The 21440-nt window shown below is 42.6% G+C and overlaps 1 protein-coding gene and 1 long non-coding RNA gene across 2 annotated transcripts; one reads left to right on the top strand and one right to left on the bottom strand.

Annotated features, from left to right (window-relative positions):
• Positions 1–495: 495 nt before the first annotated feature.
• On the top strand, positions 496–20070 carry LOC142412322 (guanylate cyclase soluble subunit beta-2-like). The gene is made up of 16 exons (XM_075507334.1): positions 496–564; positions 1338–1411; positions 2255–2349; positions 2544–2704; positions 3101–3200; positions 4363–4583; positions 4671–4776; positions 6426–6529; positions 8071–8287; positions 12533–12853; positions 13613–13761; positions 16047–16193; positions 16480–16634; positions 18172–18386; positions 18475–18597; positions 19325–20070. The coding sequence occupies exons 1-16, from the start codon at positions 562–564 to the stop codon at positions 19474–19476; spliced, it is 2343 nt and encodes a 780-aa protein (XP_075363449.1). The 5' UTR covers positions 496–561; the 3' UTR covers positions 19477–20070.
• On the bottom strand, positions 11494–19455 carry LOC142412323 (uncharacterized). Its single transcript, XR_012776458.1, has 3 exons — positions 19302–19455; positions 12644–12756; positions 11494–11809 (listed from the first exon to the last, which is right to left on the bottom strand). It is a non-coding gene; the product is annotated as an uncharacterized LOC142412323 (long non-coding RNA).
• Positions 20071–21440: the final 1370 nt, after the last annotated feature.

Genomic DNA, 21440 nt, shown 5'->3' with positions numbered 1-21440 from the left:
GAGGAGTTTTAAGAAAGCCTTGGAAACAGACACCCTCCTCCCTTGTCACCCTCCTGGCTGCTCGCCCCAGCGAGGCCTCGGGAGGCTGGGACCCGGTGAGCCAGGCTGCCCTGTGCAGTGTCCAGCCGGGTCCATCCGCCCGCCTGGCCACGCCGCAGGCTCCCGCAGCGGGGAACCAGGATCGGGAAACTGCCGTGACCTGCAATCGTGTCAGCGATGCCATTTCACCGAGATGCTCTTCGGCATCACTCGGAATTCCTGCAACACCGGCAACTGCAGAAAACGCGCGTTTTCTGCAGAAAACCGGACAGGCCAGGCGGGCGGGCGAAGGAGCCCTTGAACTGCGCCTTCTGGGCAGCTCCGTGTGCCCCGGCAGCCCGTCTCTGCCTGCGCCCACCGGCTGTCGCCGCGCCGGCAGCCGCGGGCGAGAGCGGCGGGGCCGGGCCCGGCCGAGCCGCCGCCCCCGGGCAGGCAGCGGGGCGGGCGCGGCGGGAGCCGGCGGCGGCGCCGGGGGCGGCGGCCGGAGCCCGCGGCCGGCGGCGGAGGGGCGGCGGCGGCAGGATGGTGAGCGGCCCGCGGGGCGGCGGGCAGGCAGCGGGCGGGCCCGGGGGCTCGCCGAGGCCGGGCAGCGGGGACCCGCAGGGTCAGGCAGGCACTTGGACCGGGCGGTGCCAGGCTGCCTGCGGGAAGGGAGCGGGGCGGGTCGGGACGGACGGCTCCGGTCGGGGACAGACGGACTGCTGCTGTCGGGGACAGACGGACGGCTCCCGCCGTTCGCTCCTGGCCCGAGAGACCAGCCGGCTGAGAGCCTGCTGCCTGCCGTGCCGGGCTCTCCAACCCGCATTCCTTTGGGGGATTTGGACCGCACCATCCTCAGGCCGTTGCTGCTCTGAAAGTGCTACTTAGGGTTATTCTTGTAACGTTTTTCCCCCCATCTCCAGCGTACGGCTTGTCAGGACTAACGCAAAAAATAACAGTCACGGCAAAGCCACGCTTACCTCCTGATGCTGCAGCCCTGCATGGCTGCTGTTCAGCCGCCGCGGGGGACGTGCTCTCGGCTGCATGCATGGCACAACAGATCCCTGACCCGGTGTCTCTGGGTCCTTATTTGCAAAACAGGATTGAATGTGTTTGCTCTGTTTTGCCGAATGCTTGTGAAATGCTGAGATAAAGGCTATGCTGTTTACTGAAAGACATAATGGCTGTTAAACAGTATTACTTTCTCTTTCGCAATCTGAAATTAGCAGTGGAATCTTAACAGACAAAAAGGTGGCATGTTTGGGCTGCATTTTGAAAATCGGTATGTCTTGTCCATGTTCATGTATTTGCTTTTGCAGTATGGATTTATAAATACATGCCTGAAGTCTTTGGTGGTTGAAAGGTATGGTGAAGAAACATGGGAAAAATTAAGGTAATGTGTTCCCAATTAATGTAGTGTATTGCAAGAAAATGCTCAGGAATTTAGCAGCAGAGGATTATAATTTCTTACTGGTAAACAGCAGCTGATGTGTATCTCAAGTAATTATTAGAAGTAACTAGCAGGGCAAAAGCAAGAGTTTCTTACTTTGTAACACTCTGATACTAATTTGTCCCAGTTAATTTGTTACATCAGATAATTAAGGATGACATTTAGTCTTATAGACAACTGTGGAATAGCCTCGCTGGCTCACCATGACAATATTGAAAAGTAATTACACTGCAAAGATGTCATCCTTGGTATGAAGTCAGTTTAATTCCAGTACTTACAGAAAAGCAGCTAAATATATAATCTTCTCCAGTTTTGTCTTTATTTTATGAGCCATATGGTATTTTCCAAGATATATAAATGCTACTTAGATGCATACATATAATAGCTGTTGAAGCCGATATAAAAAATCAGCAAGTTTTTGGTCAAGTCTGTGGAGACCCAAGAGCTTGATATTGTGGCCACATTGACGACAAGCCAGTAGACCATAAGACAAACTAAGACTCCACTTGCTCTAGCACCCCACAGTATGATGCCCTAATCCTTGAAAGAGTTTACCATAATACCATAACGTGAAATAGCAGAAATGGAGAGGTGGACACCACCATTCAGCCATGTTAAAGCAACACTCTTAAACCATTAGGGGAAGTAGCGTGTTCCAATATAACGCTTGAAGGAGGTTAAGGAGTGGGTTAACAGCAAACAGTGCTTAATGCATGCCAGTTGGGTCACCCAAGCATGTTATATTTACAGCATGCTGAGACAAGAATATTGTCTTCTCTATTGCAGACTGCAGGCTGGAGCCCAGGATTCTTTCTTGACTTTTGAGGTTTACAAAGATGAGATCACAATGCAGCTCATCGACAAAGCCTGTAAAATATTAGGTATGTGTCACTGTGCCTCAAAAATGAACCATCCTGGGTCAAGCCTGAGACTGCAGCCCAGGTTTTAGTCTCCTGTGCTATTTGGAATGCCCTCCCTACGTTGCAAATTTTCTGCATTCACTCTTAATCCACCCGACAGCATTTCAAGAACTTCCAAGCCTTTCTTATTTGTTAAGGTATCTTTATTTTGCCAGGTGTTCCTGCTGACATGGTTCTGAGAGAGTTTGGAGAGTATTTCTTTGAATTCTGTAAACGCTCAGGCTATGACCACATGCTGAGGACACTGGGTGGAAATCTCTACGAGTTCATAGAGAACCTGGATGCATTGCACAGCTACCTGTCCCTTTCTTACCAGGCAAGTTCGAGTAGTAATTACTGAGCAGGTACGGGTGGACTCTGCCAGAGTTCGCAACACAAGGAACAGCATCTCATAGGTGTGGATGGATAATGAAAAAAGATGCTGTGACGAGGTTCTCCTATGTTCTGAAATGGATTACTCCAAAATGTTAGGACAATTTTTAAAAATAATTTTTTCTGAGTAGTCCTCAGCATTAGATATTATTTAGTACATTGTCTCTAATGCATAGCAGATTTTCCTTCACAGGTGAGCATATTTAATTTTCTGTTTTTCAGCTTATTCACATTACTGCTTATTTTATTAAGACACGGGATGCTTTTGTCAAGTGGAATTCACCGGTATTCTTTATCAGAAAAATATATTGAGGTTTCGGTTTTGTTTGTTTTTCCTCAGGAGATGAATGCACCATCTTTTAGAGTAGAAAAGAATGAAGACGGGTCAATGCATTTACATTACTATTCAGACAGAAGAGGTCTGTGCCATATTGTGCCAGGTAATGGGATAGAATACAGAGTACAGATCAGCTGGTAATGCAATATATGTACAGACTAATCATATATTTGCAGTTATACTTTGCTCAGATTTCAGAATCTTTTTTCAAATGAGGACTGTCCATGGAACTGAAGCCTGGTAGAGTCTAGTCACCAGACATCTGACCTCGGTTTTTCCCTACTGCCTGATCACTCCTAGCTCCCAGCAGCTTCCATCAAGATTTACAATTTGACAACCCAGGCCATAAGTGTCCATTCCTGCTATAGCACTCCTATAGAATTCCCTTCCTGGAAGAAAAATTAAAGTTCATGGTCTGTATCGTGTCTAGCTGTTGATTAGTTCTCAGTGACTCATGCTCCTTAAATTACAGTGAAGTAGAGATTATATGTGATTTGAAGACATCCATCCATCCATCCTGTAATAAATACTCCTGCAGTGCATGCAATCTGTAAACCTACTATTGAATCCTGCTCAAAACTGAATCTTTTACCGGCATTTATAGGAATCTCCACAGTTATACTTATGCAAGGGTTAAACAGCTGTAAGTCTGTAAGAGATGATCATATTCCTTTCTCTCATAGATGCTGCTGAATTTAGAAGTTTATCAAAACTTCCCCCTTTGTCAAAACTCATTTCATATTCCTACTGAAGCACAGAACTATTTGGAATTTCAGACAGAGCTTTTCATGTCATTGTCCAGTATTTCGCCTAATAGTTAAGCAGAAATGAGAGGACTGGTTGTGTATCTTCATGAAAGATATTTCCTTCCTTTCAAAAGAATATATTCTGCAATGACTGAAATAGATTGTTATAGCAGAATCTCTTTAGACACCCTGCACTTTTTGGGTTAATGGGAATTCATATTATTGCTATGTACGACTATTTGGACACATTCTTCAGATACCCTGCTGAGCTTCTTCTAGTGAAAATAAGCATTTGTGATCAGACAAGACAAAAGAAACAGTAACTTTAAAGCTTATCTATCTCCTATGCACATATTCTTATCACGGCAACAGTAATAGGAACGGCATAGGTTGCTTTCTTCTTCCAGAGTCCTTGCGAAAGGTGATTCTGAAACAGTGACATTCCACTGTGGGCCCTCTAAAAGGGAAAATGGAAAGGGTTTGTTCTTGGCAATACTGTGTCTTTTGTTTCCCTTTCAGGAATCATTGGTGCAGCAGCCCTGGACTTTTTTAACATTGAGATTTCAATGGAAATAGTCAATCAAACAGAAGAAGAAGAAAGAACTGGGAAAAAAGAACATATTGTTTTTCTTGTCACTCAAAACCCTGTATTTTCATACAAGGAAAGAAATGAATTTTCTTCCTCATGTCAATATCTTGCTGACTCTGAAAAACAAATTGAGAACCAACTGAATAAAGAGGTATTTTAATGTTCATTATCACTGTATTATTAAAATATGATTAAAATAAAAACACCCTTGAATTTCCCTTTGGATTTATTTCAACAGGACCTTGAAAAAGCCAAGAATACAATTAGAGACAGAGGAAGCTCTGTTTGTCCTGTCAAGAAAAGTCACTGGAAAACAATAAGAGGAATAATCACATTAGGAAAAGGTGAGAGATCATTCAGAAGGAGCTTGTCATCATTTCCGAGCCTCTTCAGTAAGCAAGTCAGTAAGCCTCGCTATCTCCACCCACCCATCCATTTTGAAGTTACCATTCATATTTCCTCTGCATCTTTTCAAAATGTTTCTGGTTAAGTTTCTTTCGGTTAGACATTGGTAATCAAAGAAAAATTGCAGATAATAAGCATGCTTAGTAATGACAGATACTTAAATGGAATATGACCTGTCACTTTTGTCTCTTAAACAGGGTTTTCTTCTGAAAAGTATTCTTCTATAAAATGTCATTGTGTGGTACATTTGATACTTCCTTCTCATGTCACTTGGTCTAAGATGATGGATTTAAAAGAGTGTTTTTTAACTTGGTAGCTGCTACTCATTTCCAAAGTTGTCAACTGTAGTAAATTCTGAAAGCCAAATTACACCCTCCACTACCAAAAATCTACTGCTAGTCTAGTAATCTCTGTTTATACCTTTATATATCATATGTTTATAAAACGGAATGATTTTTTCAGTTAGGATCTTTTGATTCCCCAAGAGGAATGAGAATCCAGCTCCGTATCGCCAAGTTGTCTGGATTCTGGGAGGAGTGAAAAATTGAACCTGATACCATCTGGTGCAATGCCACATACATTACAAGAGCAGATATACTGAGTAAGAAATTAGTATATATTCAAAATAAAATTTTAGAGTAGTGTTATTAGTGTAAAAAAAAAAAATCCTTTAACAATAAATGCAAGAGTTATCAAGAGCCAGACTTTCGAAAATGAAAAACCCACATTGACTTCCCCTGAAGCAGTAAGAAGTCTAGAAGTTGGGTCCTAAATGTGTGATCTTTTTCACCAGTCTCCTAAGTGACTTGAGCATTTGTTATCAAGCAGGATTTACTGGAGTAACTGTCATAGCCACCTTCTGGGGGAAAGAGATCACTTGAAATAATCATCCTTTCGATTATTGTGGGTTACTGGAGAATCCAAGTTTATACTGTGAAGATCAAAGGCTTTGGGTGCTTCAGTCAGATGAGCCCTTTTGACTATTTTACCCATTTTATTCATTTTACAAAAATATCTGTTCGCTAGCAAGCACAACCTGCTCTGTAGATTTGTGACCATTTTGAAAAAAACTCAGGGTAAGTGAAATAGAAATCAAACAGTAATGTGGTCTTTGTGCTACGGACTAGAGTTCTTTGTATAGGAGACTGAAACCCAGATCATGCTGGGTATTTTCTCCATAAGTGTTCCTTAGTAGCTGGCAAAGTATATTAAATCCGCTTCTGTGTACATTTTTGTGGGATATAGCTGTGTTATATAGCTACAACATCTGCAGATTCATAGAGCAGCAACATCTACAGTTGTTCATCTATTCTTACTGTTTCCACATAATTTCATGCATCTAATGCTCTGTGCTTTTTGTGTGGTTAAGTTTTAAACTCTCAGCCAACTCAGACTAGTTGCTAATCAGCTGTGTATTAAACTGGAGCATTTAGCACAGATGTATGCACATTTCTGGACCCACACACTGTTTACTTTGTCTTCACTCATTATGATATAGGGTGCTGTCTCACTGAGTGCTACAAAGTCATGCCGACTGCTTTTATGAGGTGTAAACAGATTAAAAAACTACATATTTATTTTGCCACAGGTAAGCTCCTGAGGGGATTTGATCCTGTTTATCCCAAGAGCCTCTGGATTGACACAAAAACACTTTGCAATGGACTTCCGTTTCATATGGTTTTTGACAAAGAGGTAGGACAAGCATGTGGTAAGGGCATTCAGTTTGCATAACCCATATAGTAATTTTCTTCTGTTTTGACTGTCCTACACTTCACTGCTGCGTGTGCTCCCTATACAGTGCACACTCATTTGTAGGATTTGCAGAAGTGGTCTGTACAGAGACATGCAATAAAAGTCACTCATAACAACTGGATCTGGATCATTTCAGATAGGTATTTCCTTTGCATTTATTGAGATTACCATGTCTGAAACAGCTGCAGATATGCCAATAAGGTTTATTGCAGCAGTCTATCCATTACCAAACACGGAACAGAATTTTCTGAGGTTTCTGGCCTGTCCTTGGATGTGCCAGAGATACGACCCATCCTTTAAACTGGCTTTGTACTGATAGCTAGCCAGCCTCTCTTCCCATTTACCAATCTAGCCAAAGGCTTTTGTAAGGCTTTGCTGGCAACTGAGGCTCTACATGCTTCCTGAGTCTACTCCTACACGCTTCCGCTGGGAAGACCCAGCTACCTACTAAATCGGGTAGCGTGCAACCCCATCTAGTAGAAACTGGACCCAAAAATCTCTTTATCTTCCAGGGGAGGATTGAGTCTCCTCTCCTGTGCACACATACTCTGCAGCAATGGCATTACCTTTCCCTTTGCAGGGACTGCTCTGTGGCTGGTTTCCAACTAGCCTGGGTTCCCACCAAGCCACAGTTCTTCTTGCTCCCAATTCTGTGCAGAGAATATTAGCTTAAGATGGGAGCAAAGAAAGGAGAAGCTGCGAATGGGACAGCACAAGAAAGCTGAATACAGCCACTCAGGGAATGTGTTTTGGCATCGCACTGATAGAGATTCCAGAGCACATAGTCTGCTTCGTGCCACTGTCCACATTAGCCAAAGTTCAGAGTTTTAAACTTTTCAAGACATCCAGTCTGCATAATTTGATAAAATTACTAGTGTGGAAAAAGGGCAAGTCCCGCACCCATTATTGGTAGCTAGGTTAGAGCTTCAATGACTGATGATAAGCAGCGAAGGCACAATGGACATTTCTGCAGGAGTTAAGAGCTCATATGTGGTCATTAGGCTAAAAGAGAAAGACTATAAACCTTCACACAGCAATGGTTAAAAGAAGGTAACCCATGGCATCCATTAGAAAATTAATATTTGCCAAGACATTTTGTGCCACAGCTATTTTCTTTTTGGAATGCAGGACACGCTCTGTCTAATTTTCTCTTGCAGCTATCTGTAAGGCTATTTGTTAGGCCTACACAAATGCAAGCAAGGATAATAGCAGGTAGTTTTGTTTTGTTTTGTTTTTAACAATTGATAGGGAGAGCATTTGGATAATAACATTCCTTTCTGGGGGCTTTGTCTTGCTATGAAGGACACTCATTCAGAGCTTTGAGGTAATATGCTAATAAGATAGCAACTTTGCTCAGAAATAAGCCATGTAGTATAGCAAGGCTAAGTGTGTGTACATGTATAAACAGTGATCAGCTGTAGCTTGGCCTGAACACAAACAGGATATGAATTATAACACATTGTCCATATTATCTTTTTAAGCTCAGAGTGAAGCAAGCTGGGGTGAGCATTCAGAAGATTGTACCTGGCCTTCAGACCATGGGCATCTGCTTGGATCACTATTTCAGTATCGTTCACCCAGAAGTACCCTTCACCATCTCTAGCATTCAGAAATTCATCAACAGCCAATTTGTTTTCCAGACTAGAAGAGAGATGATGCCAGAGTCATGGAAACAACGGCCAATGCTAGAGCTGAGAGGTACTTCACTGTTTTCAATAGCATAAGTCTTCATATTAAATCAGGAATTATGCTGGAGTTGAACTAATGTCTTTCTGTAGACTCCTGGCTTCACATAAGTCCTATAAATGGCCTTGTCTTTGTGCAGTGAGGAGAGGATTAGATGGTTCTGTTTAGAGAAACAGTACTTTAAGAAGTTTGTAGACAAATTCTTCTATTACCTCACCAGATTTTGAAGGCTTTCAGTCAGAAATAACAACTGCACTCCCATTTGAAAGGCTTGGAAAGACAGTGTTTTTCTAATGCTGCAAACCCTACATCTTTGCAGGTTTCCTGAGTAACAAGGGCAAGGCCAAGAGAGGATTAGATTGTTTTCTGAACCATGTCTAGTCTCAGTTATTCACAGAGTTGCAGAATTGACTCATCTCCAGTTGAGTTGGAAGGGACGTCTGGAGATTGTCTAGTCCATCCTCCCTCAAAGCAGGGTCAACTAGAGCAGGTTACTCAGGACAACGTCTACTTGGGTTTTGAATATGTTCAAGGATGGAGACTCCACAACCTCCCCGGGCAACCCATTCCAGTGTTTAACCAGCCTTACAGTAAAAAGTTTTTCCTTATGTTTAAATGGAATCCCTGCATTTCAATTAGTGCCCATTGTCTCTTGTCCTTTTATTGGATACCACTGAGAAAAGTATTTTTTACTCCCTCCTATCAGGTATTTATACGTATTGGAAACGTCCCCCTGAGGCTTGTCTTCTCTAGGTTGAACAACCCCAGATCTCTTTCTTCGCTTCTCCTTATATGACAGATGCCCCAAGCCTTCCCAGGTCCTCCATCCTTTACTTCTTGAAAATAGGAGTGACATTTACTTTCTTCCAGTCCTCAGGGACCTCCCCCAGTCACCATGACCTTTCAAAACTAATTGAGTTGCCTCGCAATGACACTGACCAGCTCCCTCAGCACTCCTGGATGCATCGTATCAGGTCTTGTGGACTTCTGTATAACCAATTTGTTTAAAAGTTTACTAACCTGAACCTCCTGTGCTGCCAATAGGCCTTCATTGCTCCAGCCTTTCCCACTGGTCTCAGGGCCCTGAGATTCCTGAAGGGTGATTCTTACCAGCAAAGACTGAAGCAAAGAAAGGCACTGAGTACCTTGGACTTTTCCATATCCTTTCTCAGCAGATCCCTTGCCCCATTCAGCAGCAGGCCCGCATTTTCACTAGTCTTCCTTTTGCTGCTCATATACCTGTAGAAGCCCTTCTTGTTCCTCAACAGATGCAACTCCAGGTGGGTTTTGGCTTTTTCAACCCTGTCTCTTCCTCTGGGGTGACCTGACCCGGCTTTCACCTCTTGTATTCTTTCTTTTTTATGTTTGAGTTTAGTCAGGAGCTCCTTGTTCATCCATGCAGGCCCCTGCCACGTTTGCTTGACTTCCTGCACATCGGGATAGACCATTCCTGAACTTGGAAGAGGAGATCCTTGGACATCAACCAGCTCTTCTGGACCCTTCTTCTTTCCAAGACTGTATCCCATGGGATTCTTCCAAGCAGATCCCTGAATGGGACAAAGTCCAGTCTCCCGAAGTCCAGAGTTGCAATCTTGCTTTTTTGCCTTGTTCACTCCTCTCAGGTTCCTGCACTCCACCATCGCACAGTCATTGCAGCCAAGGCTGCGCCCAGCTTTCCCATCCGTAGTTCTTCACTGTTTGTAAGTATCAGGTCTAGCAGGACACCTCCCCTCATCGGTTCATTGGTCACTTCTGTCAGGAAGCTTACCTGTGTCAGTGCCTCAGCGCACTCTAGAAATCTCCTGAATTGCTTGTGTCCTGCTGTGTTGCCTGTCCAGCAGATACCAAAGTAGCTAAAGTCCACCATGAGGCTTCCTCCACTTGTCTTAAGAAGGTCTCTACTTTTTCTTCCTGAGCAGGGCATATGTAGCAGACACCCATCACAATATGACCCACATCGGTCTGCCCTCTAATCTTTATCTAGAAGCTCTCAGCTGGCTCATCATCCAGCCCTCGGCAGACCTCCATGCATTTCCCTTGCTCTCTCACATAAAAGGCAGCTCCTCGTCCTTGCCTCCCTGTCCTTTCTAAAGGGTCTGCGTGCATCCTTTGCAGTACTCCAGGTGTGTGAGCTACCCCACCAAGCCTCTATGGTCCCAATGACATGGTAGCCCTGAAACTGCACACAGACCCCTAGTTCATCCTGGTTTTTCCCCATGCTGTGCACGTTTGTGTACAGGCACCTCAGAGAGGTGCCCGGTCATGCCCATTTTCCAGTAAAGGTATGAGCGTTTTCCCCATAATACTGCCCTGTGTGTTTTTCTTTGCAGAGGTTAGAACCAAATATGTAATGTAAGGCATTACTCTGGGGCGATGCCTGCAACATGGTTGTATCGTCACTCTTGGTTTTGGTTAGGATTCAATGCCAGTTGCCCTGTGAATCTCCCCAGCCCTCAGCTACGGCCTTCTGCTTCACTGGGGACCTGTGGAAGGGACACGATGGCAGCCCTCAGAGCGTGCTTCTGCTCATGGAGGGCTCAGCATGGAGGTGCACTGAGCTGTGTAAAAGTAACTGTCCGCGTCTCACCTCCCCATAGCTCTACGCCTCAGCCTGTGCACCCAACGCAGAATCGCTTTGCACTGCTAAGAATTTTCTTTGCCAGAGAAATTACTGCTTTGTACGCGGAACAACATTTTAAACGCAGCCACCCAGCACAGGCAATGCCAGTTCACAGATCTCGGATTGCATCTTTGGCACATACAGACAATAATGAAACGCGGGGTGAGCGTTCCCACAATAACACACCGCAAGCATCACCCCCGCCAGCGCGCGCTTCCCATCTGCCGGGCACGGGGAGGGAAGAGGCAGGGGACGAGGGAAGTGCTTAGAGACAAAGTCCTGATAACATTGGTACAGCTGGAGGAAAGAAATGGCTTGCCCTGCGCCTCCATGCATTTTGATTCCTAAAATGTGAATACATGATTCACTCTTAATTTATGCCTTTGAGGGGAGTTATTTGCTACTGGCTGGGTTTCAAATGTGGGTAAAAATAGATTAGTTAGCTGTGCTTTTATTTTTTGTAGTCGCATTTTGAGATTCTGATTTCTGTCTTCACCTCCCCAATGTTACATAAGAGTTTACCACTTAAAATTATTTTAGCAAAAAAGAGATTTTATTTGTTTTATTTTTACTGGGAGGAATGAGTATGGAATGATTCTCTGCCTCATGTAACTATAATGACATTTGGTTTACGTGTTCTGTGACCTCAATTTTGCTTCTCTGAACTATATAATATGACCTAATTTTCCCTTCTCTCCTTTCACCTTTACATAATGAGTGTCAAATCTGGTATTCCTGAGATTGAGAAAAAATTAAGAGTTTAGGGAGACCTTGAAAAAAGCGATGTTACCAAAACAAGGAACTTTAAATAGTTACAGGTACAATGTTACTTCCTCTTATGCTGTCAGGGTTAATTCACATGGTATCTCTGATGTTCCAATCCTGTTACTTTTCACGCTGTTCATCCAGTTGCCCTGGGGATGGGGTGAGAGAGAAAGAAAGAAATAGGAATTCCTGGATTGCTGTTCAGAAACCAAGAATACTTGTGAAGCAAATAAAAAATAATAATAATAAAAAATATTAACAAAAATCAAACCCATAACCAAATCTCAACAAAGAAAACAAAAACTCAGTCCCCCGCCAAAAATTCCTTCTACCTTTCAGGCATTTTTGTACCTGCTTATTTAGATGATCATAGTGACTGAAAGCTTCAGCTTCCAGGAAGGCAAGCTCCGTTGACTTTACTGGGGCCACATTTTACCCACTGTGAAATTAAACTTTAAATGTTTCACTTAATCATTGTGAGTCTCAGTTCCCCTGTGCATAATGCTGACTGACTGGCTTCAGGAACAGCTCAAGAACTAGGAGCAGAGCAGAGCAGAGGAGAGGAGAGATGTTGGGCACATTGGTGTTCCTCGTGAAGAGAAGGGACCTGAAGCATGGTTGGGCTCTGCCTAGCAGTTGCAATGAGTGAGTGGCTGCTTCTTGGGTCCTGAAATTTTTTTATTTGCCTAGTGCACCTCCTCCAAACAAGTCCACCTCTAATTCCAGGAAACAGAGTAATTCCCGTGATGACCCAGACCCTACAAAAACCCACTGTCCTTAGAACTCATCCCCTAAAACTAACATCAGTAATACTGAGCATCACGTGAAAGTCCAAGCTGCTGAAAACTCTTACTGACGCTTGTTTCAAACAGGCCAGATGATCTGGATGGAGTCCCTGCAGTGCATGCTCTATCTCTGCTCTCCTTTGCTTCGCACTTTGCATGAACTGGAGGAGCGACAGATGCACATTGCAGACATTGCACCTCATGACGTGACCAGGGATTTGATTCTTCTCAATCAGCAGCGACTGGCGGAGATGGAGCTCTCTAACCAGCTGGAGAGGAAGAAGGAAGAACTGCGGATACTGTCGAAGCACCTGGAGGAAGAGAAGAAAAAGACTGAAGCTCTGCTCTATGCCATGCTTCCTCAGCATGTGGCCAACCAGCTGAAAGAGGGGAAGCGAGTTGAGGCAGGTGAATGAACAGGATCCATTTGTGATGCATGGTGCATGCACCCGGTGATGACGATAGAGAGACTGGGGTGCTGGCACAGCCCCATTGCCACTACTGTGGAGTACATTCTCTACTTGGGGACATTCATGGGAGGAGGACCACAGACCCTTCATCTCACTGATAACAAAGCTTAGACTATTCTTTCAAACAAAGCTTTGAAAGCTGCTTGCCAAAATTGTTCCCTAGGAGGTGAAAGGTGGTAGCAGCTGCCAGTTCAGGGAACAAAATTCAGTGTTTCAACAGCAAACAGATTTTGTTTTTAACATGGGTATACAGGGAGATGAGGGCTTAAAAATGAAAGGAATGAAGAAATTGGTCTTTCCTAGAAAATTCTCCTGGTTCCTCTATGCCATCTATAAACCTAGAGTCATCGTGGTTCCCATTTTTCTTAAGGATAGCAAGTAAGGATATGCTTAAATTTCCTTTAGTAAGTACATATATGAAGTTAGGGGTAAAAAGCTAAGTATATCCTGAATACGGGTAGACAAAGGGATGTATTCAGATGTCTGGATTGTTCGAGATGTGTGATGATTCTTATATTTGATATACTCCTATATCAACATCTCTCTCTCATAGCAGCACCTGTATATGAGTATTACAACTGATAGGTCATATGGCCTAAAAGAATGACAAGAAAGAAATCTTTGCAAACAAATCTCAAACAGATGTCGTGATTGTCCAGCCATTACAAGTACTTACTACTGGTCTTTCTGCTCACAGGAGAGTTCAAGGAGTGCACCATATTATTCAGCGATGTTGTGACCTTTACCAACATCTGTGCCCAATGTGAGCCTATTCAGATAGTTCTCATGTTAAATTCAATGTACCTGCAATTTGACAGACTGACCACAGTGCATGACGTGTACAAGGTATGTACTGATCGATAAAGGCTATAGAAGTAGTCTGGAAAAGGATTTTGTTGGTTTGGTGGTGGTTTGGTTTTTGGTGGTGGTTTGGTTTGGTGGTAGTTTGGTTTTTTGTTTTTAAATGCACTTAAATCCTCTTCCTCCCAGCATGATTTTTGCTAAACCATAAAATATTGCATATTTGTAGTGGCCACACAGAGAAACTAAAAAACAGGCAGCGGTGTGATTAAATATGTTTAAAATTTTCGGACAGGAATGTAACTTCTATCATGGGCTATAGTCTTTCCACAACGCTAACACCAGAATGGCTGTTCTTTCATGTCTCTCTCTCTCTCCTCTCTCAAATGCCTACCCGGCATGACAGGATATCCTAGTTTATGGACCAATTCGATTCATTTTGCTAGTTCTTTTATTCCAACCTGTTGTAAATAGGTCACTATATCATGAAGTGGGAAATAACGTTATAAAAAATACCAGATAATACCTAGTCGTTTTTTTGCTTCATGGAGATCTTAGGCAATGGTGTAGATCTCCTGCTGACCCCAAAGAGCATTGATTAGATCTAGACTGTAATGTACGTGCTGTCTCCAAACCGTGCTGGAAGGATCAGAGCCCTGGTTGACATATAATAATAGCGTTATTAATGTCTCCAGAGCTACACAGATTTGAGGAGCTGAAGAGCAAGTCCTAAGTTTCTGTCTGTCCCCAGCACATTAAATATTTAGGAAGGCAGAAAAAGTAAAGGGTGAAATCTGAATCTCATTCATTCCTTGCTCAGGCAAGGCATGCAGTTCATCCCGCAATAAATTGTACTGGGAAATCAGAAGCATTTCTGCCTTGGCAAGGAAACTGTATTCAATAATTTAAGCATCCAGGATATGGCCCACAGATTTTAGGATAAATTAGCATCATATTCTATCTAAATCATTCATCATGAGTAAATTGTCTGTCACTATAATAATCTCCTTTTGATGCCTGTATATAACTCCTGTTAATACTGAAGGAGGTTACTAGGGTATGGAGAGGGAGGACGAGATCCCTATTTCAGGGAATTGAGAAAGAAATGAAATACTGACATTGATCAAAGAAACTTGGCCCAAGCTTATAAACATCTGAAGTTATGAATAAATCTTGTTAAATTAAATCTCCTACCACAGCCAGAAAATAATTAGGGTATCTATTTGCATTAGTAGCTTTTTACAGTTGTTTTTAATTTGTTACAGAAAATTACTGGCATTACTATGGGGTTGGCTATTTGATAGAAGGCATGTACAGAAACACATTTTTTTGAGACTAATGTGCTGAACAGTTTTAAGTCATTATGTTAATGAACAAATCCAAAGATGAAATTATCTTCCCGCTCTCCTATTGGCGTTTATTTTTAAGAAATCCAGTTAATCTAATTTAAACTGATCTCTTATTTACTGATGGTGAATGTAACAATGAAGTCTCATAAGAGCAGTTTAGAAAATTTCCTTACCGTGTAACAGTCTTTTACAGTGAATTTTAAACATTTGAGAATTCTCTGTTTCAAACAGGCCTATTCTATTCCCAGCAAAATCTCTGGTACAGGGACAAACCCCTAAGTATTTCTCAGGTGCCTTATCACGCACTTCAAGGAGCCTGGATGCCTGAAGGAGGACGAATCCTTCAGCATTTGTCTCACAGGCTGCAGCATGTTGTGGGAAAGCAGCTGGCTGTAAGGAAGGATGCTCCCGGGCTGCTTAGTTCATACTTTGCATTCTCTGACATCCTGGAGATTGGAGGTTTCTTAATTTCATGTGAACCCTTTAATAATAATAATCACCAGTGAATAGACTCCCTTGCTTTACTGTGACTTTTTAAAAAAGAAATCTCTTTTAAAAAAGAAAGATGCTTTTAACACCAATTGTGAATTAGAGCTAATTAATAGCATTCAGCTATTGGATAACCTCCTGGCTCAGGAGCCTGTGCCTGGGGATAGCTCTTTGCATATAGGTCTGCCCTGGGTAAAGGCAGGCAAAAAGTCTGACACTTTCACAGCATCCCTTACTCCTTAGAGTCTCTCACACTGATATCTAAAATGGGTCAAGTAACCAGGGACAGAATGTGTTGAAATTTTGAGTGTGGAGCCAAGGAAAGGATCCCATCTCAAGGAAACTCATACGTGCTAGAGCTTTTTAGTGATTGGAAACATCTTCTAGAAGAAAGGGGGAGTTGGTGCAGGTAAGAAGAGCCCCAAACAGCAAAGCACTAACCTGAGCAAGGTATATATGGCATGCTCATATGCTTGTCCCTCTCAATTAAAGGTGGAAACAATTGGAGATGCCTATATGGTAGTAGGTGGGGTCCCTGTGCCTGTACCCACTCATGCTGAGCGAGTTGCTAACTTTGCCTTGGGAATGATAATAGCAGCTAAAGGAGTACAGAACCCAGTTTCTGGAAATCCTATCCAAGTAAGTTGTTAACACAAAGATGCATGTCTGCCTGTCTGCTTCTTGGGTTGGGCTTCTGGTTAATGTATCGCAGCAGGACATCAAAGAGCTTCTTCTGACTCCTCTGTGACTTTGGGCAAGGACCACATGGGTACATTTTTCATGAAGAGCCTCTCCCTGTGGGTATTTGATATTTTACTGGTGTCCAGTGTTGTATTAGGATGAACTTTTAGGTGGCTGGATAGCATTAAGAAAGATGTTAAATAACAAGTGACATTTTTGGGGGGTGTTTTATGTCTTTGTAAAGATTAGAGTTGGGATCCATACAGGTCCTGTCTTGGCTGGAGTTGTTGGAGAAAAGATGCCTCGTTATTGCTTGTTTGGAGACACGGTGAATATAGCTTCCCGGATGGAGAGTCATGGTGTCCCAAGTAAAATTCATCTAAGCTCCAGTGCCTATCAGTGAGTAACTATGATGGAAACTTTGCCTGTTAAAAGCTGTGCTAAAAAACACTGCCTTGACAGCTGCAGCTTTCAATGTAGATGATGCTGTCTTTAGTCACTGATTTATGCAGCTTAATTATAAAGACAAATCACTGCTTGCAAAGAGTTTTATTTGTTCTGATTATTTCAAACGCAGTTGTATATGGAGACAGAGGTTTGAGAGTCTTGATCCTAGAGAGCAAAACTTGGGAAAAAAAAAACTGTGACAGCTTATTTGGAAGTACTGATAGGGTGATGGAGATGCTAGAATGACGGTCAGAACATTTAATTTGACATCCTGCATAACAAAAGCTTTAAAATGTCTCTGACTGAACACAACAATTTGTGGCAAAACAGTTTTATTTGCACTTACTAAGGATTAACTGCATAAACCACTATCCTATTCATGCAGTGCGTAATGTACTTTCCTAAAACTCATGTCACTAAAAATTAAATACTACATTTTCAAGAATTTTATGTATGCATAAAATATGTGTGCAAGAGGTGGAAGTGAAGACAAGCTGCAAAGGAGGAGTACAAAAACATTGTCTGGGCACATAGGAATGATATTAGGAAAGCCAGAGCTCAGCTAGCATTGAAACGGGCAAGGAGGGTTCAAAGGCAGCAAGAGGAGCTTCTGCTATGTTAGCAGAAAAGTATAAATGGAAACGTGGACCTGCTGTGGCAGGTGATTTAGTGACAGTGTCCTGAATAAAGGCTGTTACTCAAGGCCTCTCTTGCCTCAGTCTTCACTGAGAAGGTCTTCAAGGTCCCTGCACCTAGAGTCAGGGTTCAAGGAGTAGGTGAAGTACCAGTATCGGAAGAGGATCAGATCAGGGGTCTTTTGAGAAATCTCAATCTACAGAAGTGTATGGGAGCAGATGGGATGCCTCCAAAGGTAATGAGAGAGCTGGGTGATGGCATTACAGTGCTGCTGACTGTCATCTTTGGAAGGTCATGAAGATCAGCACCGTAGCAACTGAAGAAAGCCAGATGTTACACCTATATTGAAAAATGGCAAGGAGGACAGGCTGAAGAACTATAGGCTGGTCAGCCTCATGCCAGTCCCGGTGAAAATCAAGTCCTCTCGGAAGCCATTTTTGGACACTTGAAGGCCGCAATTGGGAATAGCTGGTCTGGATTTACCAGGAGTAAATCATGCTTGACGAACCTGATTGCCTTCTCTGATGAAATGACTGGAGATAGTTCTGTCTAACTGATACTGGCTGCCTCAGTTCTTCATTTCTATTTACTGGTCAATAAGAACCCTCCACCATACTGAAGAATTTGACTATGCGATCCATTGATTTTTGATCAGGCCGTATGTGTAAAGCTATAAAAGCACAGCAGGCTTGAATAAACAGTTGAAACAAACCCTCAGTTGTTCATGGATCAATACTGTTTTTCCTGGACTGTTGTGATTTGATTACTTAGATTACCATAGCGCTTCTAAAATATCAGTGTCATTTTTGCTAATGTTGAATTTTCATGTGTCATTTTGCTTCTGAATTTTTAGATGCCTAAAATACAAGAATTTTGAGATGACTGAAAGAGGAGAAATAGAAGTAAAAGGCAAAGGGAAAATGCACACGTACTTTCTCATTAGAAATAAAACTGCAACCGAGAATGAGATTATGGGAAGGCCAATAAAAGACTTAGATTCTGGCCATGAATCTGTTCAGTCCTTTCAAGAAGGCAGGACTGAAACAATACCGAGTTGTAATCAGCCAGGTAGAGTCAACTCGACATTTCTTTACCTCCTTGAACAAATGAACGTTAATACAACTCAAATAAATATCCTTTTCTGTTCTTCTTTCAGTTACTCAGACCCGGCCAGAGAAGGACCAGACCCCAGCCATTGCAATGAAGTATACTGATGGCACCACAGATGCACAAAACAGCCTCAAAAGAAGAAATCAAGCAAAAATTGCCGATTTAACAGGTAGTTATTTAGTTACCATCTAGCAAAGACAACAGAACTAGGAAGTAACTGAGGCTTAATCTTGCAGCTTCGTTATATTTCTCTTCTGAATAACCATTGTTTTACTCAAGCCAGAAATTCATGCCAACATATCCACGTTGGTGAAACTAACCATTCTGCACCTTCAGAGCGATCCCAGGTGTTAATTGTGCACTAGGGAGAAAGAAGCTGGTGTAGCTGTCGAGTGCAAACAGAATGGATAAATGTTAGACAGCTCTTCACATGGACAGACCCAATTGTTCATGTGCGCATCTTTTCCTAGAAAAGCTGTCATTATTTGTAGTTATGGGGAAGCCTTTATCGACTTAAGCCTGAGAAAGAGAGACCTCACTGGCTATGCAGCCTGGCAGTCCTCAAGCCAGTCTCCTGCAGAAGTCAGAAGGATTTATTGCCACGCTTATGTTCTGCAACCAAAGTTCATTCTCCTTTGAAGGAGCTGATACTGAAAGAGAGAGAGCAGATTTGATGCCATAACAGTTTAACCTAATGCAGCAAGTCTTGTAAATCTATTTACGTGTTTTGTGGATTTTATACAGCCTAAATATGTTGTCACTGATTCCTAGAAAATATTTTACTCCCTTCCCTCCCACCTGCTTAGACATGGTACTTAATCTAGTATATGGTGTGCTGACAAGCAGAAACCTCTATGGTCATTAAAAACTCACGCTGAAGGAGTGTTCCCTTTCAGGCAAAACTGGTGATTCCAAAAGCGATGGGAGTCTCCATGGCAACCAGCATGCAGATGATGGTCCTTGTCCTCTAAACCAGGGAAGAGTCAAACCTGCTACTGAAGAGCCACAGATTAGAAATGTTCGCTCTAATTTTTGCACTTTAGTCTAAGTTTCTTACTTTTACATTAAACAGCAATTTTATTATGATTTAGTGCATTTTGCTGTTGTGGGACTGATTTTTGTATATCAAGTACCACCTGATTTTGTAAAAAAAAAAAACAAAACAAACTCCCAAGAAAGAAAAGAAAAAAGACATTTCATCACAGTTTTCAGCAAAAAGAAAACAATGGAGCATATTTTTTTTTAACCAGTCTACACATGCCATATAATACTCCCATGGAGAAGGAAACCACCGCAAGATGCTTTGAAGATGTATTTTTCAGCCTCTGCCATGTCTTTGAATATCCCTATGTAAAAATCACTTTTTGGTATTTCACGCAGCAATTGAGAAAGAGGTGACTCATCCAGCTAGAAATATTCCTACTCAAATGAGCACTTCCCATGAAAGAAACATTCCCTGAAGTGACCATCTGTCTCGACTTCAGCACAGCCAACAAGTTCCCTGTGTGAGGTTAGCAGAGTTTGATCTACATTTTAGCTGCGACGACAGTTTAATCTCTTAATGGGTCTTTTGTTGGGTAAAGGCATTATGCAGCAGAAGTGCAGAATAGATCTAACACAACCTGTATTTTTCCATCCTGAAGAGAAAATATTGTGTACTTTATAGCACCCAACAGTAAATAAAACATCTGTGACCTTTGAACCAGCTGTCCATGCTGTGCTTAGGTGATCGTAGAAGGACATGCACGTAGTGGAGTTACGTAGCGTCTAATTCATCACAACACTGAAGGACTGTTCAAGGCCTATGAACTATTTGAGACCTTCAAACGAGTTGCAAGTTCATTTCTCACTTTCTCACCCCAGCTAAACAAAAATAAAGTTTCAGGAGTACAGAGGGAGCCTGTCAGCGCTGGCATTAATGTTGTTAACATCATTGAAAATAACAGCATTAAAGATCGGTATCCCTTACCTGGTGGCGGAGGCTCCTCAGATGAATTACTTCCATGCTGATATATTCTTAGATTATGCCTGGTCAGAAATGGCAGAGAAAAACTGAAGTTCAGCTGTCAGGGATTTAAGATGTAGGAGCAAAAATACAATGGATGTAAAGGTTGTGGACAACTCGTCGCATCATAAATTGTGCTCTCACTCCTATAAACAGAGCGTGGAGTAGGTGGAATGTGCTTGTACTGGGTGACTTTAACAGGAGATGAGCCCCGCACGCTGATTTATTACCTTTGGGCTTGCATTTGTTGTCTAAGGATGCGAGCATGAGACCCATTTGAACTTTGAGCAAGAACTCACTGGAGAAGACGATAATGTTACTCCTCTGTTACAGTCTGGAGCATGACATTTCCACCTCTGTGTCTGCGGCAAGAGTAAGGCTCTTTAAACACCAGACAGAGCGGTAAGACTGATGAAAGACATCTCCTCCTCTCTATAGTATAACAAGATGAAATTTCACCTGGTTAGATTTTTCTTTTTAAATCCCTGAGACAGTAGCTCCCTTGTCTGGGCTCTCTACAGCTCTGTCTACGTTAGCAAGTAACGCAGACCAGTCGAGGAGGAGGTGTAGAGCGAAACCGTCAGTGCGGTTGTCCACACTATAGGTATTTCAGAGGGCTTGCTGGTGTGGTCCCACGCACTGAATACCTGTTAGCTTTTGGAGCACCTTAGAAGCACATCCTCTGACTTAGTTTCATCCAGAAGAGATCCACTTGTGTGCTTTGAGACCACGCTACAATGCGAAACAAAGTACGGTAAGTGGGTTTGACCAGGAAATTCACTCAGGAGGGTACCCCTGACTCTGACTGAAATGCTGATGTAGACGCGCCCTTGAACATTAGCACTTTCCACGGTACAGCTGAGCAGCACCATCCTGGGAGAGGGCAGTTTTATGAATGACAGGAGTTTATTCATTTATTTATTTACAAGGATTTTGCTGTTTAGGTACTGTTCATTATTTTGGTGAGGGCCAGATCTACTGTAGGTTGAAGATGCATCTAAGGATTA

This window comes from Mycteria americana, chromosome 7, assembly GCF_035582795.1.
Source record: "Mycteria americana isolate JAX WOST 10 ecotype Jacksonville Zoo and Gardens chromosome 7, USCA_MyAme_1.0, whole genome shotgun sequence".
In the NCBI taxonomy this organism is placed as follows: Eukaryota; Metazoa; Chordata; class Aves; order Ciconiiformes; family Ciconiidae; genus Mycteria; species Mycteria americana.
This window is presented reverse-complemented; position numbering and strand designations above follow the sequence as displayed.

Bases quoted from the DNA above. Each gene is read 5' to 3' on its own strand.
- LOC142412322 (XM_075507334.1), top strand. The intron at 2,350-2,543 runs GTATGTGTCACT...TTATTTTGCCAG, and splicing joins CAAAGCCTGTAAAATATTAG to GTGTTCCTGCTGACATGGTT. The intron at 13,762-16,046 runs GTATGTACTGAT...TCTCAATTAAAG, and splicing joins CAGTGCATGACGTGTACAAG to GTGGAAACAATTGGAGATGC.